At 46.1% G+C, this 16,995-nt stretch overlaps 1 protein-coding gene across 3 annotated transcripts; it reads left to right on the plus strand.

Moving 5' to 3' along the window:
- Positions 1 to 765: 765 nt before the first annotated feature.
- Positions 766 to 10,690, plus strand: fbxo21 (F-box protein 21; the record flags this gene model as incomplete). Of its 3 annotated transcripts, none has more annotated exons than XM_084440432.1 (12): positions 766 to 992; positions 1,685 to 1,820; positions 1,940 to 2,049; positions 2,265 to 2,386; positions 3,645 to 3,791; positions 4,674 to 4,810; positions 5,337 to 5,473; positions 5,983 to 6,162; positions 6,795 to 6,927; positions 8,474 to 8,664; positions 9,214 to 9,371; positions 10,105 to 10,690. In XM_084440432.1, the coding sequence occupies 12 exons, from the start codon at positions 766 to 768 to the stop codon at positions 10,338 to 10,340; spliced, it is 1,914 nt and encodes a 637-aa protein (XP_084296558.1). In that variant the 3' UTR covers positions 10,341 to 10,690. The 3 variants fall into 3 exon arrangements, with proteins under 3 accessions (XP_084296558.1, XP_084296559.1, XP_084296560.1); XM_084440433.1 differs by having other exon boundaries at positions 4,677 to 4,810; XM_084440434.1 differs by having other exon boundaries at positions 1,955 to 2,049.
- Positions 10,691 to 16,995: the final 6,305 nt, after the last annotated feature.

The following is a 16,995-nucleotide window of genomic DNA, read 5'->3' on the forward strand; positions in this document are numbered from 1 at the left end:
AGCTATCCACAGAGTAGAGGAGTCCTGAAATCCAGAGCTTCATGTTAATAACAGATCAGAATGATTAGAATGGCACTTGTCTTCCAGTATCTCAATGCCACTGTCTCTCTAACGCATTACACAAGAGACCACTACCACACACACACACACACACACACACATTTGTTTAACAGGAAACCAGAATTTTAGAATCTAGCACAAGTTGTGGCAGTATATGCCTGTATTCTTCCAAGACCCCCAAGACCTACCTGACTAATGTGGATCTGCCTTTGCACACTTCCCCTGAAGCAATCTGCATCTGCATCATTAACCACCCCATTCAACCATGACATTAGATGCTATTATTTTATTAAATCCTAGAGATTTTATCGGAATCATTCATTTTCCTGTAAGAAATTGTAATCAAAAACTGGACTAGATAATTTTTCTGAAAAACTTGTGCTTGTTGAAAACAGTCAAATATTTAGTTTCTTTCAAACAATCATAATAGTGTAAACAGCTAAACATGTATAGTGAGATAGCAGTGTAGAGATTAACATATGGGGGGTATAGGAAGAGAGCTGTTTGAGAACCGAGTGAGTGGAAGACATTTTAGCCAAAAGCATTGCAACGTCTGCTGGATCTAATCGAGTCATCTTTTGAGGAATCGTTTGGCTTCATAGATCTATAAGCCCCGCCCCTCGGTGTGATGACGCTGAAGCCCGGCCCCCTGCACCAGAAGGGGGCGGGGCCTGGGCGATGAGGTAACCGGGGTAAACAGTCAAGATGGCGACGCCTGTGGCCGGAGGAGGAGGGGGTCCCAGTCTAAACGGGATTATTTCTGAGACAGACAACAAAAAACTCACAGACCTACCGGCTGAGTTGCTCGAATACATCTTGTGCTTCCCCGTCCTCAAACACGTCGACATCTGCAACGTGTCCTGCAGCTGCAAGCGGCTACACGACGTCTGCCATGGAAGAGGGAAGGTCTGGGAACATCAGTACAAACTCAGGTGAATTGACTTGTCTGCAAAAAACCTAATCACAGTTTTAAGTATGCGGACTTGAGATAGATTTCCCTGTGTCTGATTTGATAATGCACAGATTTTATGTTCTCGGAAATTAGTCTGTTAGTGTGGTAGTGAAGGAGCTGTCAGTCTTCTGCTGATGCACCATTTCATAACGTTATCAAGTCAGGCTTCCATAACGACGCCAATTGCACTAGCTGCAGGATATATAGGTGCTACAGTTGCCGTCTGGGCTAGCGGACCGGAAGAAGGCTACTAACCACACATACTGTGCTGGAGAATACCAAAACCTACGTTTGTGATCTTGAATGCAACTGATAAGTGAACTGCAACCCACTCTGCTGAACCGCTAACTGTGGGTTAATTACTACCCCACCTTTGCTGTAGCTGCTACTGTACTTAGCTGATTGCTTTTCTCTTGGCAGAGCACCAGCGCTGGTTCTTAGATGCTGGAATAGCCCTGTGTGAACCTGCATATCAGCAGTTTTTCCTGTATAGGTCTAAATCCACATTCAGTCCAGTAATATCTAGCATAATATCAGTTAGGTATCACAACTCATCTTAGTTTGTTTTACCAACCAAACAGACTATCGTTTAGACTAATTACATTAAGCGTTAATATGGAAACAATAGCAACAACACTTGACCATCTCATCTCACTCTCTACCTCTCGGCAGATGGCCAAGACTTCAGAAGTATTACGGCCAGAATGAGTGTTGTGATTGGCTGAAAGAATACAGAACACGGCATACGGTCGGCTTACAGATACGAAGGACAGTCGTGTCGATCTCCAAGAGATTCTTCACTGAAGTTGTGAGTAGCTCACAGTATTTGTGTCTGTGCGTGCATGCGTGTGTGTGTGTATTGGATCTGGAGTAGCAGTGTGAGATTGGCTGGCTTGTTGATCACTAACCCAGAGATCTGTAACTCAGCCTTGCGTTGGCCAGGTGCTGGGAGACAGCTTTGCTGAGATCGAGTCCTTGGGAGCACCAGAGCACTTCTGTGAGGATGAGCTGCTCTCCATCCTGAACACCGACCAGAGGTGAGAAGTTACAACACCGGCGCCTGGTCACGCAACCTCTCTAGACCGCTGGAACACGGAAGAATGGGAATAATCTCTCAACGTTTCTCTCTATCCCTCTCTATCTCTGTCCTCTCTCTCTCTCTGTCTCGCTCTCTCCTCTCTGACTCTCTATCTCTCCTCTCTTCCTCTCTCTCTGTTTTGCTTTCTTTCTCTTCTTTCCCTCCTGTCCATAGGAAAAGCCTGACATTGAAGTATTATGCTAAGAAGATCCTGTACTTCCTACGACAGCAGAACATCCTAAGGAGTCTGAAGAGCTTCCTGGAGCAGCCGCCTGAGCAGCAGTCAGCACTGGAGGGTGAGACGTTACTAGCCTTAACTAGCCTCAACAAACCTTTAATAACCTTAACGAGTCTCAACAAACCTTTAATAACCTTAACCAACCTCAACAAACCTTTACTAAGGTCTTAACTAACCTCGATGGAGCGATACTTAATGTTATTTATGAATGTAGTGTCGGTGTTTACATTCCTAGGTAATGTTAAGTGCCACCATACTTCCACAGAGAAAATAGGTCCCCACAAAGTAAAGGACTCAATTATAGTTTGACTTTAAAAAAAAAAAGAAAAAAGTATGGTATAAACACTCAAATTAACCCCCGACAGACTGTCCTCATATTTTATTTGCCTTGGGTGCACTGTGGAGTATTTACGTGAGTTTGGTAGTGGATGCTAGCCTGTACCATTGCATTGCGCCAGCATTAGCAAGACTTTAATTCCCAAACAAGGGGCAACATGGAAGCACCTGAAAATGATCTAAATCAATCAACAACATATGTGCTACGTTGTAAATTAGGCCCTATGTCCAAAATTCCAAACTATCCAAACCGTTCCTAACCCTAACCAACCACTACTAACATTCACTAACTATTACCAACCACTACTATTACAAACCACTCTGCAAGCAGACACACACTCAGTCTTAATAATCGCATAACATAAACTAGTTCTGATACTCGTTGGAGCACTATGGACACCAACTAAATACTGTACATCTGCTATCACTCCAGCTTAGCCCATCAAATCAATTTATCTGCTAGTCTTGATACCCATTGGAGCAATCAGAAATGGGCCATTTAGTCCATTATATACCCGTCTACCCTAGAACATTACAGACTTATTGTGTTTGGCAAGTCCAGTCTGGCGTAAGATAATAATTCAGTGTATCAGGGCAGCCGCACTAATTTTGGGCACAGCTGCAGCTACTTGTGGCTGATGAGCAGGATAGATGATTATAAACTGTAGTAGGCAGCTGGAAAGCTGGGGGTGGGTTCTATTCAGAGCAGTATTTCTATTGGCTGGCATTATTTCATGGTAAAATGTGCCACAACGTAAATTAATTAAAAATCGGACTCCGTCACGGTCTGTCCAGTACCCTTGCCCCTGCCAAACATGAAGGCGGACGGCGTCCGAGGAAAGTCTGGATAGCGAGACGGACGGACAGACAGGCTGAGGGTAGCTCTTTATGTGTTGGGTGTGACATCTTGCCGGAGGGGTTAGGGTAAAGCAGTAGAAGTGCGAGGTGTGCCAGCAGACGTCTCCTCTCCTGTGTTGCAGGAGCTCTCCTGGTGGACCAGTACTGCAACCCGCTGGCCGACATCTCCCTGGACAGCATCTCAGCCCAGCTGGACGAGATCACCGACAAGGTCCAGAAGACGCTGAGGGCCAGGAACCCCGCCCACCCCAGCCTGAGGGCGGCCCAAGGTCGGTCTGGGACTGGGGAGGACGCTGAGGCATGTCCTCCCAAGATGTGCTACTGGAGGAGGAGGAGTAGTAGTAGTGGTAGTGGTAGTAGCCGTAGTCGTAGCGGTAGTAGTAGTAGCAGTAGTAGTGGTAGTGGTGGTAGTAGTAGTAGTAGTCGTAGCGCTAGTGATAGTAGTAGTACCAGTAGCAGTAATAGTAGTAGTAGTAGTAGTAGTAGTAGTAGTAGTAGTAGTAGTAGCAGTAGTAGCAGTAGTAGCAGTAGTAGCAGTAATAGTAGTAGTAGTAGCAGTAGCAGTAGTAGTAGTAGCAGTAGTAGTAGCAGCAGCAGTAATATTAGTAGTAGTAGCAGCAGCAGTAATAGTAGTAGTAGTAGTAGTAGAAGTAGCAGTAGTAGTAGTAGTATTAGTGGTAGTGGTAGTGGTAGTAGTGGTAGTAGTGGTAGTAGTAGTAGTAGTGGTAGTGGTAGTGGTGGTAGTAGTCGTAGCGATAGTGATAGTAGTAGTAGCAGTAGTAGTAGCAGTAATAGTAGTAGTAGCAGCAGCAGTAATAGTAGTAGTAGCAGCAGCAGTAATAGTAGTAGTAAGTAAGTAAGTAAGTTAGTAGTAGTAGCAGTAATAGTAGCAGCAGCAGCAGTAGCAGTAATAGTAGTAGTAGTAGTGCAGTGTTGGTCTGGGGCTGAAAAACACTACTTGAAGATGTGGGTCAGCCTCTTAAATTAGTGGGGCCTTCAAGACGCCGGTCTTTAGACACCACTAAAACACACCAGCTTGTGAAGTCATATGTATCTTGACACAGCTCTTTGAGCCACAGTTCTCCCATGTTCACATGTAGTTAGTTCTCTGCCCTCCAGCTCACCAGGCGGGCGTCCTCTCTCTGTTCCAGAAGACTGCTTCTCTGTGGAGGACCTGGAGCTCCAGAGACAGACGGTGTTGGCCCTCAACTCTGTCCTGTTTGAGCAGCTCCAGTACAAGGGCAACGAGTTTGACTACTACAATCCTCTCAACTCCTACATCCACCAGGTAGAACTCTTACATCCACCAAGCTACTGCAACCCTCAACTCCTACGTCCCCCAGATACAACTCCTACATCCACCTCACTCCTACTGTACCACCCTCTTAACTCCTACATCCACCTCACTCCTACTGTACCACCCTCTTAACTCCTACATCCACCAAACTACCACAACCCTCAACTCCTATATCCCCCAGATACAACTCCTACATCCACCTCACTCCTACTGTACCACCCTCTTAACTCCTACATCCACCAAACTACCACAACCCTCGTAACTCCTACATCTAATGAAAACCTATGCATTACCACTGCAAACAGAGACATTATGAAGCATTTGTTTGCTGTATTACTGTCCTCTGTGCTTGGCCTGTGAAGGCGTCACCATCCGTGTTACGGCCACTCGTGACCACGTAGATCATTCTCACAGAGACTGCGCAGGGTGGATCTAACGGTCATCGTAAACGTTGTGTGTTATTGTTGGGGATTTTAGTGTTGCGTAGTCTTGAACGCCGCGTGTCGTCCTCTCCAAGGTGCTCCTCCGGCGTACGGGAATACCCATCAGCCTCTCTGTGGTGTACATGACCCTGGCCAGGCGGCTGGGGGTGCGGCTGGAGCCCGTCAACTTCCCCAACCACTTCCTGCTGCGCTGGTGCCAGAAGCAGAGCGGGTGAGTGCGGGAGGCCTCGCAGAAACACGAGAAGAAGAAGACGAAGAAGAACGCCTGTGTTTAGGCCCACCTGTTTCTCTTGCAGATAGTGTGTACTAACAGATAGTGCAGATAGTGTGCAATAACACGGTCGGTCGTGCTTTCTCGTGGTTATTGGCACGGCTGCGCTGCGGTCGTAGGGCACAACGTGAAGCGGAGCGCCAATAACCACGACAAAGCACGACCTCAAGTGTGTTATTGCTTTTGTACAACGTGGTTATGGCACGGCTGCCGGTGCCTACCGTGCGGTTGGAGCCAGCTGTTGTATACAGTTCATTAAACCACCGTGAATAGCGTAGGGATGTAACAATAACCAGTATAATGATAAACCATGATAATTTCAGTCACTGTAATCGTGATGTGAAATGTTCATACAGTTACACCTCTAGAAAAGCGCTTGGTTAACCCTACGTTGTTTGGAGTCATGTTTGGACTCAGGTTTGATACGAGCTTCATGTTCCACACGACAGGAGCGGCGATATCTACGACTTTGTCTACATCGATGCCTTCGGCAAAGGCAAGCAGCTGACGGTGAAGGAGTGCGAGTATCTGATTGGCCACCAGGTGACAGCAGACTACTACAGCGCCATCACCACCACTGAGGTCCTGCTGAGGATGGTGGGGAACCTGTTGAACATCGGCAAGAGAGGGTGAGCACAGGGCTGGCCCTCGTTACTCAGCCATGATTGAGCGCTCCCGTGGATGACCTCTGACCTCGGAGGGAGGGATGTTTGCAGATTGATGGATAGATGGAATGGATGGCTATGTGGATGGAAGGGTAGGTGGGTGTGTGCGGAGGGATGGATGGATGGAAGGGTAGGTGGGTGTGTTTGCGGAGGGAGGGATGGAGGGAGGGAGGGATGGATGAACAGCTGTGTGTTAAATTGACTGTTGTGCGGCACAGTCACACTTGTTTCAGTTGATTATTTGGATTAAATTCTGTTCGTAGGCCTTTTTAAAAGTGACGTCAGTGTAGTCGTTTCCTGAATATGGGGAATACCGCAGCAAAATAGCAGCAAAAGTGTCAAGTGACATCGCTCTTTGACATTTTGCCGCAATTTTGGCACAGTATTTCCCATTTACAGGAAATGTCTACACTGACAGTGATTTTAAAAAGGCCTGCACACAGAATTTAAGTATTTAATCCAAATATCTTCTGAAACAAGGGTGACTATGCCCCTTTAACCCTGTGTTGCTGTACTGTGTTGACCCTGTGTTAAGCCTGTGTTGCTAGCCCTGTGGTGTGTTAACTGTGTTGACCCTGTGTTGATCCTGTGTTAAGGGAGGGGAATGAGAAGTCGTACCAGCTGCTCAGAGACTCTCTGGACCTCTACCTCAGCATCAACCCTGACAACGTCCAGTACCTCCTGCTGCAGGCGCGACTCTACTTCCACCTGGGCATCTGGCCTGAGAAGGTCAGACACACACACATACACACACCCACGCACACACACACACACACACACACACATACACACACGCGCACACACACACACACACACACATATATACTAGGGATGCACCGATACATAGGCCGAACATCAGCATCGCGTTGGCCTTGTTGACTGCCATCAGCCCATCGGCAAATAAAATGACATTCACCGATGGTAGTGGCCGATGTTATGTTGCAACAATTACGTCTTTTTTTGTTGCAAAACGTAGCCTACCCAGCTGCAGATTCAGAGAAGATCTGTGACGTAACGCCGCAAACGCACGTGTAGTTTGCTTTTAAATTAAAGTGAAATAAAAATCGGCGTTTTGGAACCAAACACTTCATTTCTTTGTTTCCCTGGCACAAAAGGGGGAATACAAATTTTATAAAATAAGCATCGGCCGGATTGTTATTTTAAACATTGGCATCGGCATCGGCCCAGAATTTTGCAATCGTTGCATCCCTAATATATACACACACATACACGCACACACACATATACACACACACACACTAGGGCTGCACGATTATGAATAAAAGATAATAATTGCGATTATTTGCTTCAAAATGGTAATTGCGATTAATAATTGCGATTAATATGTAATATTAATATACAATAACCAAAATGCTCCTAAATCACGGACGTTGATCCCTTTCTTGCTACTAACTCACTGACCTCGTTTTCTCTCATTGTTTCACTACTCACGGCTGCAGGTACTCTTGTGACACTTGTCTTGACCTACTGCTATCTGTCTTCTCAGTGAAATTGCTGCGCACGGCGCACTCAGTGGGAATGCATGTGATTGGTCAGACAGCATAAGCGCCTGTGATTCGTCCATGTAGTCCTAGCACACTCAATTCAAAGCAAAATTATTAATCACATTAATTGCGGCCTTTTGCGATTAGTTAATCGCGGAGGTCATAATCGCGATTTCGATTAATTCACGATTAATTGTGCAGCCCTAACACACACACACACACACACATACTGTACACACACACACACACACACACACCTCACTATAGTTTTCACCTGGGCATCTGGCCAGAAAGGTAGTTAAATACATGGTTGTTAAACCCTAGTGTGTATCCCAGTCATTATGAAGACATCTCACCATGGCATGGTTGTTAATTACACCATAGTGTATGAATACTAGTCATTATAGGATTAAAGAATGCCTTGCAAACACGTTTTGAACAGGTAAGTTAACATGTAAATACCTAAGGACAGACACCATACTGGTTCCTGTCACTCCACCTACACAAGTCATACCAGGCACTGCTCTGGTCTGGACAAGACCTCCACCTGCCTGCTGTCATGACCACAGCTCCCCCTGCTGGCTAACAACTGGCACAGTCTATCTCCTAGACCATAAGTGACACAGTCTATCTCCTGGTGTGTCTTCCTGTACCATGACTGACACAGTCTATCTCCTGGTCCATGACCGAATGGCTCAGTCTATCTCCTGGTCCATGACCGTCCATGACCGAGTGACACAGTCTATCTCCTGGTGCCCCCCCATGCTCAGGTGCTGGACATCCTGCAGCACATCCAGGCGTTAGACCCGTCCCAGCACGGCGCGGTGGGCTACCTGGTGCAGCACACCCTGGAGCATATCCAGCACAAGAAGCACCCGGTGCCGGCCGAGGAGAAGAGGCGCAGCGCCCCCCAGCACCTGGAGGTCCAGTACTCCGTAGGCCTCATCATGAAACACAAGAGGTAGAATGACCAAACCCTTCCTACTGGAGGTACTGGCCTCCTCCATGTCTCTCTCTTCTCTGACCCTGCCCCCCCTCCTCCCTGTCCTCTGTCTCTCTCTGACCCTGCCCCCCCCCCTGTCCTCCATGTCTCTCTCTGAACCTGCCCCCCCCCCCCCCTGTCCTCCATGTCTCTCTCTGAACCTGCCCCCCCCCCCCCCTGTCCTCCATGTCTCTCTCTGAACCTGCCCCCCCACCCCCTGTCCTCCATGTCTCTCTCTGACCCTGCCCCCCCCCGTCCTCCATGTCTCTCTCTGACCCTGCCCCCCCCCTGTCCTCCATGTCTCTCTCTGAACCTGTCCCCCCCACCCCCTGTCCTCCATGTCTCTCTCTGACCCTGCCCCCCCCCTGTCCTCCATGCCCCCCCCCGTCCTCCATGTCTCTCTCTGACCCTGCCCCCCCCCCCTGTCCTCCATGTCTCTCTCTGAACCTGCCCCCCCCACCCCCTGTCCTCCATGTCTCTCTCTGAACCTGCCCCCCCCCCTGTCCTCCATGTCTCTCTCTGACCCAGGTCAGGGTACAGCTGTGTGGTCTATGGCTGGGACCCCCGCTGCACCATGAGTCAGGAGTGGATCACCACCATGCGGGTCCACCAGCTCCCTAGCGGCGCCGGACAGCCCTTCTACAACGTGCTGGTGCAGGACGGCACCTGCCGCTACGCCGCCCAGGGTAGGTCTGCTGGGAACCTGAACACCTGTACGCATGCTAGGTTCACTACGCCGCCCAGGGTAGGTCTGCTGGAGGAACCTGAACACCTGTACGCATGCTAGGTTCACTACGCTGCCCAGGGTAGGTCTGCTGGAGGAACCTGAACACCTGTACGCATACTAGGTTCACTACGCCACCCAGGGTAGGTCTGCTGGAGGAACCTGAACACCTGTACGCATGCTAGGTTCACTACGATGCCCAGGGCAGGTCTGCTGGAGGAACCTGAACACCTGTACGCATGCTAGGTTCACTACGATGCCCAGGGTAGGTCTGCTGGAGGAACCTGAACACCTGTACGCATGCTAGGTTCACTACAATGCCCAGGGTAGGTCTGCTGGAGGAACCTGAACACCTGTACGCATGCTAGGTTCACTACGCCGCCCAGGGTAGGTCTGCTGGGAACCTGAACACCTGTACGCATGCTAGGGGTGGTTCACTGCGATGCCCAGGGTAGGTCTGCTGGGAACCTGAGTGGTGGTTCTACTCTGGTAGTTTAGTCAACAAGACGAGGTCTGATGGAACAACTGTAATTCATAAGAGGAGCTGGGTGAGAATAGGAATGTGTCTTGTCAATGTCAGATAGTACTTTATTTCCTGTCACTGCTCTGTTAGCTTAAGATCAGGCTACAGCACTCACACACCTGGCCTGGCTCCAGCTCCCACAGCCTGCTGAGGCTCTGTCCTCTCTCCTCAGAGAACCTGGAGCCTCACTCCTCGCCCCTGGAGATCGGCCACGCCGAAGTGGGACGCTATTTCTCAGAGTTCTGCGACACGCACTACGTGGCCAACGAGGACCTGCAGACGCGCTACCCCGAGGACACGGCTGAGACGCTGGGCACCGCAGCCGAGCTGTACCACAGACTCACCCCCAGCGCTGGGCCAGACAGCAACAACACGGACCACAACAGCCACCCAGCCAAGCCCCTGTAGCCTGGCACACACACACACTCATTCACTTCCTGTCCAGTTCCATGACATCACATCCAATCTCCCAAATCATCAGGAATGCCTCAGTACCCGGACCAGCGTCACCTGTCACCGCCATTATCAGCCACGCCCTAACCGTCCTTCCTCTCCTTCCCCTCATCTTCCTCCTCCCTCACCTCATCTTCCTCCTCCCTCACCTCATCTTCCTCCTCCTCTGGAAGTTCTCCTTCAGCGTTTACCCAACCCCTCCTTGTTCTGATCATAAACCATGCACTGACGAAAGACTTACTTCCGCATTTATAGATTGTCTTAAAAAAAAGTCTGTATATTTACAGGTAAACTATTGTAGGACCCAAGGGCTCATTGGAGTGTTTTGAGCTGTTAAAATGAAACTACAGTGACTTGAAACTGGAATGAATAAAATGTTTCAAGGTTTTTTAATGTCTCTTGGCTTTGCTTTGTCGTGTCACACAAACTGCTTTTGGGTTATGAGTTATATTTTGGCAGTTTTTGACAGACTTGTGGCAATATAGTATAGTAGCAATTAAGTCACTACATCTCTGAAAGTTAGTGCGTGTGATTTTGTTGAGATCTGCAATCGCTAAACCGGAAGTGACGTAGACGGGCGGAGTCCGATAATTTAAAAAGCATTAGAGAGACGAGACATGGCTAGTTTTGACAATGAAGAGGAGGTAAATATTTATGCAGGAACATATGACGGACCACAACATTATAGTTTTGAGCCAGCCAGAAGGCAAAAAGAGCAGGAGCCTAGGGTTAGAAGGAGGATTGATGGTCAGAGGAGAGAAATTGAGCTGTGGTGTACGGAGAACCAGTGGAGAACTGGGCAGGTGTCTTGGTGAGTGACCGGTGTAAGGTAGCTAGCTAGTGTTCACATTTTAACAATCAAACATAGAGGCTACCAATAACATTGACCATTTATATTAACAATCGAAGCAAATAATACAAGGCAGATAATCCATATATTCAACAACAATGTAATTACCGTTTCATGTGGGCGTAGGTTTGCGTATGGACGGTCGGGACATGTCCCTACCAACATTTTGGGAGGCCCAAATTGTCCCTACCAACTTTTAAGCAACCTTGTTCGCATTATCTTTGGAGTGCAGTTATATTAGATCATTTAGATGGCCTTCCCATAGTTTGGAAGGACAGAATTGGCCGTACCATTTTGAGTGAGTTAGTTTGCATTATGTTCGGAGTTACATTAGACCATTAGCCTACCCTTTCCTCCACCGTGAATGTTCCATCCCAGTATTTTTTTAAATATATATTTTTAGACTCACATTTGATTGGCTCATTTGGCTGAGATAGATTGTTGCATTTTCGCTGGATCTGAAGACCAACAGCCTTATAGACAGACGCTGACAGCTAGCCATACAGTTGTGATTCTGACAGCCGTTTAGGGACATCCACCACAATGTCGCCTTCCCCCCTGAAGAGAAGCTTTTTCTCTGCAACTGTAAGTAACGTTAGCATTAGCTAGGTTAGCTAGTTACTGGTAAACTAAGTAGCTAACGTTAGGCATTAGCCACATGAAAACCAGCTAGGTTGGTGCTAGCTAACGTTACCTAAACTAACATCACTTGTCTTTCCATTGTGCCACATTATCAACTGGTGATATAAGCTGGCTAGCTAGTAAACTGTTTAAATGACTTCTATCATCCTGTAACATTAGGATAGCAGCAGCCATTACATTATTATACATTAGCTGCCCACCAGAGATTTAATTGAATGGGACATCACGGCATCCTCACAACTAACGACCGTTAGTGTCAGCATACTAGCCGATAGGCTATTAGCTAGCTATAGCTTTGTCAAACCCAGTAGACGTGATGCTATTTTTTGCCATATTAAATTCCCATTAACTTATGCTAAAAAAAACGTCAGTGATATTAAAGTTGTACATTTTGATTTAAAAAATAAATACATTGTTTTAGCCTGACAGGGGTTCTTGTTAAAATTATAGGGGAAACTGAATACTCATAAGGTAACGTTATCTAGAGGTTAGCCAGCCCGTGAGAGCTCTTAACGTTACTTTTATGAGGGCTCAGGTCTGTTTTTCTTTATATAAGCCCGTCCCTGTGTAGCCTGTTTTCTTACAGTTATTAGCTAACGTATAATTGCTAACTGGAATCTCATAATTTTCCTCTCACTATATTGGCCGGAGGGTGTTTTAAATAAAGTAGTGTATGTTGAAGTACATGGGATTTATTATTTCCAACTATGGTATCGAATTGGGTATCCAGGATTGTGGAATTTCTCAATTAGTATTGCCTACTAAATGTCTGGTATTTTGTGACTCCCCTAATGGACAGATATATCAATTTATGAGTTGAATGTCAGTCTAAAAATCCAATGAAAATCTAAATTTTTATCAAATCATTTTTATATATGAAAGAGAGAGAGTGGAGGGACGCTGCAGCAACCAAGAGAGAGAGAGAGTGGAGGGACACAGCAGCAGTCGAGAGAGAGTGGAGCAACAGGCAGGATGTGATACACTAAGAACATTGTATTGGTATTATTAAATTTCATAAATATATGCATATTTAAGAGGTTTAACCTCTCGTCCCCAGCAAAAATTGTGTATGCAGGCTACACTGTTATATGGTCCCTACCAATGTTGAAACCAAACCTACGCCCTTCCATGTGCCTGATCACCAGCGCCCGAGCATGCGTGCGGATTGTCATTATTAAACTTCATGTCTCAAACGTATTTTTGCATCCCCACTTTTTTTGAAAAGTGAAATTTGAGCTACTTGTCCTTTCCCCTCCTTTTATAATACCTTGGGAAACGTCTATTGCTAGTGTGCGCACTGTTACCATTGCACACTTTCGTACACGGGTCACTAAAGATTAGTCTGCCGCATGCAGTTTACCAATATGAGAAGGATGAGACAAACTGGTGTGAATGTGGTGACAGTGCACTCATGGCGAGGTAACGTTCTGGGGCCTCATTTATCATTGAGGTACGCCTTCTTTTACACGGGCCGTGTCCGAAATGCATACTACTTGCTATATAGTAGGCGAGATGCAGCATGCTACATCAAAACTGCATACTGTATTTCGCCTACTATATAGCAGGCGAAATCGGCGAAAAAATGGCCGAAAATGTAGCATAGTCCAGAGCATACTGTTCCGGAAGTCGAGACGTGATACGTCACTGGGCAGTGAGAAAAATAAAAAAAAGATGGCGAACGTAGAGGTCACCGGGACCGCAGCGGGAGTTTTCAAATGTAAGTATTGACTTAATTTGTCGATGAAAAAATTATTTTTTCTGACAGATATCTTAGTTATAACGACACAGAGCTACAAATGCAGTTTTGTGTATATAGGTGGGGTAGAAATGACATTTCGAAAAAGAACGTCATGATAGCTAGCTGCTTGCATTGATCTCTGTGGTGGACGTTACGTTAGCTAGCTAGCCCAGCTAACGTTAATAGGCTACTAACGTTACAGGTGTTCAGACGGCTCTTGCTCAAAACGTATTAATGTCATAGCTTAAATGTTATTATAGCTAGAATCAAGACAAACAGAGTAACATTTCCATGTAATATGACCATGATTGCTTAAGAAATGTATAAGAAATGTCGAAATTGTGATGAGTTGTTAAATGGCTAACCTAAGCCACCGAGCCTAACGTTACTTGAAGTTGTTTAAACAATTGTCTGTTCATTCCATGATTTAAACGAGTTCAACTGTTCATATATCATATATTAATATATTAGTATTCATTGTCCCATAATACTTCTGGATGTATTACAGGGACCAACGACCACACCAGGGACGATGATCCTCTGGAGGATGGCCAACTCCTCCCTGTTTACGGTGTAACCGCATGGGTGGCCCCCATCGCCTCTTCCAAGACCCCGTACCACTTCCACGAAGCGGCTGTGGCCTCCCCTCCCTCTGTGCTGACCCCAGTTCTGGGGCTCTTTAGGCCCTATGAGGTTAGATAACAGTTTTCTAGTGTCATACAAACTGTGAGTCCCTATCAATATATTTGCTATCATGTAGCCTGTAGATCAAAATCACCTTGTACATGGCTACAAGGTTCTCTGTGTGCTTTATCCAGGCTGTCTCCGTCGTCCCCTGCAGCCCAGCTTCTAAGATGTAGGTCCTACATAAATCAATATCCAAAGTAAACAGACCGCTGGATTGCTTCTGAACAACAATGCATACGTTAGTTAACTTACTCCAAGCCTTTCAGCGTGGTGTTTCTCTTCCCCGTAAACAGGGAAGAGTTGGCCGTCCTCCAGAGGGAGGACCGGCTGATGTTGAATGGGGGAGAGAGAAGGCAGAGATGAAGGCTGAGTGGAGGGAGGAAACGGGGTTGTTTAAGGAGAGGGAGGACCGGCTGATGTTGCTTCTAGAAGCCTCAGTCAAAAAAAACTGTTTTATCTTGTTCCATTATTGTTTTTGTTATTTTTTATTAAATGTATTTTCTTGAATTAAATTGGTGTTTGTGTGTCATTCCTTGTAATGTATTCCCAGTCAAAGAACAAATGTCACTATACCTAAAACCAGTCATTAGAGTAAAAGAACATTCCTAATGGACATTGTAGTTTGCAAGTAGGCAAAAAAAAGACGGAACACACATTTTGGTTCACAATGCTTCATTGGAATTATTCAGAGACGGTTATGAAAGCATCACTGTTTAATGTGTCTGACTAACGACTACTTGATAAGGGAGTTACATGTCCAAAGCGCTCTGCGTGTTGTGTTAAGACCTTCCAAGTTACTGTACATGACCTGTAGACATATCAAGACAATGTGTCTGATGTGTAGATATTACACTTTGTTGAAATGTTAATACATCAAGAAGTAACCTTTACATGTATAATGGAAGAAACACAACCATAAACATTTCTTGGATATTTTTATTACACAATGGTCTTCAAATATACTTTTGACTTGTTTATATTTGGTCAGATCATTAGCTTTAATTGCAAAAGGTACTGACAGCAGAACGCTGATCTGTTGTCTCCCCCCCAAAATACTTAAACTGATTACTATGTACAGTGTTACACATACATTTAAATACAAATACATTTAAACAAATGCCTCAAGGCTGCCTATAACCAACTGATCGGTGTTTAAAGCCTCAAGGCTGTCTATAAGGAACAAGGCAAAGCACACTCATGAACTGATAGACTGACTACTTATGGCAGGATGGGGGTAGTCGTGCTCACCAAGAGCTGCGATCCAGGCAGCTTGTGCTGGTGCTGGTGCTGATGCTGCCGCTGCGAGACACTTTCTGAGGCCATCTCCAGGGTTGGGATGATCTGCAGCAGCAGGACCATGGCCACCATCAAGGTCTTCAACCTTTAAATGGTTAAATGCAATTAGGCCTACTGTAAGTCGCTTAGCAGACACACAAAAGTGTCTGCTAAATAAATGACTAAGGTAATGCTGGACAAAAGTGTATGCTAAATGACGTAATGTTACCTCCAAAGACTAGCACCTGTCTGTGAATGACAAGACCATTGTAAAGGGTGAGTACTGAGAAAAGCTCTAAATGCAATGAATTATTATTATTGTTATTGCTATTATTAGCACCTCCATGGTCTTGCCCCATCCTCCTGACCATCACCAAGGTTCCTCTGTGTCGATTTTGACAATCTCAAAATTGGTCCTCAGCAGGGACGTGGAGGTTGACTTGGTGAGGACCTCTGTCTTCCATGTGAGCCTACAGGGGGAATATTATTAGGGCAAACTTTAACTCATTTGTGCGTATGGCATATACTTGTCTTTACAATATGATAATAGATAGATGTCATTATCTGTAGAGCTAAAATGTAACATTACAAAGCAGGCGTGTAGTGATGAGTAAACCCAGGTAAACTCAGTTTACCCACCTCTTTAAAATGAGTTGAGTTTTATTTTTTTGTTTACCTGCCCCTCAGAATCTATTTAATATAACATCCCTGGTACAAATGTAACAGTATAGCTAGCCCCAAGCCAGCACATGCGGGGCTATCAACTAACCTAGCTAACTAGCGTAGCTAGCAAGTTAACGTTCAATATTTACCTCAACTACAAGCATGTCGAGAAGATCTCATGACGGCTCTTCTCCTTGCAGCGCGAACACGACTTCTCCTGGCGGCAGCAGCAGCCGCACATCCCATGCCAGGAAAAGGCAATTTTTTTGTGGATAATACACAAAATGATCACAGAAAACACCGGATAATTGTACCACAGCTTCGCGGGAGTGAACAGTATCATATCCCGTCACTTCCGCTGGATGACTCGAGTAGCATGCTGTATTTTCTCGCATACTACACGCGTTTTGTGGAACAGTAGGTACTATATAGTATGTAGTATGCCTACTATATAGTGCCTACTATATAGCAAGTAGCAGGTAGTATGCATTTCGGACACGGCCTCAGTCTTTTCCGCGATTTCAGGCGTACGCCATTTCGCCCCCCCACAGCGCGATCTATCAAGCCGAAAGGGCGAAAATTTAGTCGCCTTTCTATGCGCTTTTGTAGGACACCTCTCAAGTAGCCGTACCGATTTACACGGTTTTCTACACCCTTTTTGAACACGGGGAACTGGCGACGCAGGTGGTGCGTTGGTGAATTACAATGTTTGATGGAGAGAATAAGAGCGACAGTTCATGAACGCATAATCATGT

Source organism: Borostomias antarcticus (assembly GCF_949987555.1).
Source record: "Borostomias antarcticus genome assembly, chromosome: 6".
In the NCBI taxonomy this organism is placed as follows: domain Eukaryota; kingdom Metazoa; phylum Chordata; class Actinopteri; order Stomiiformes; family Stomiidae; genus Borostomias; species Borostomias antarcticus.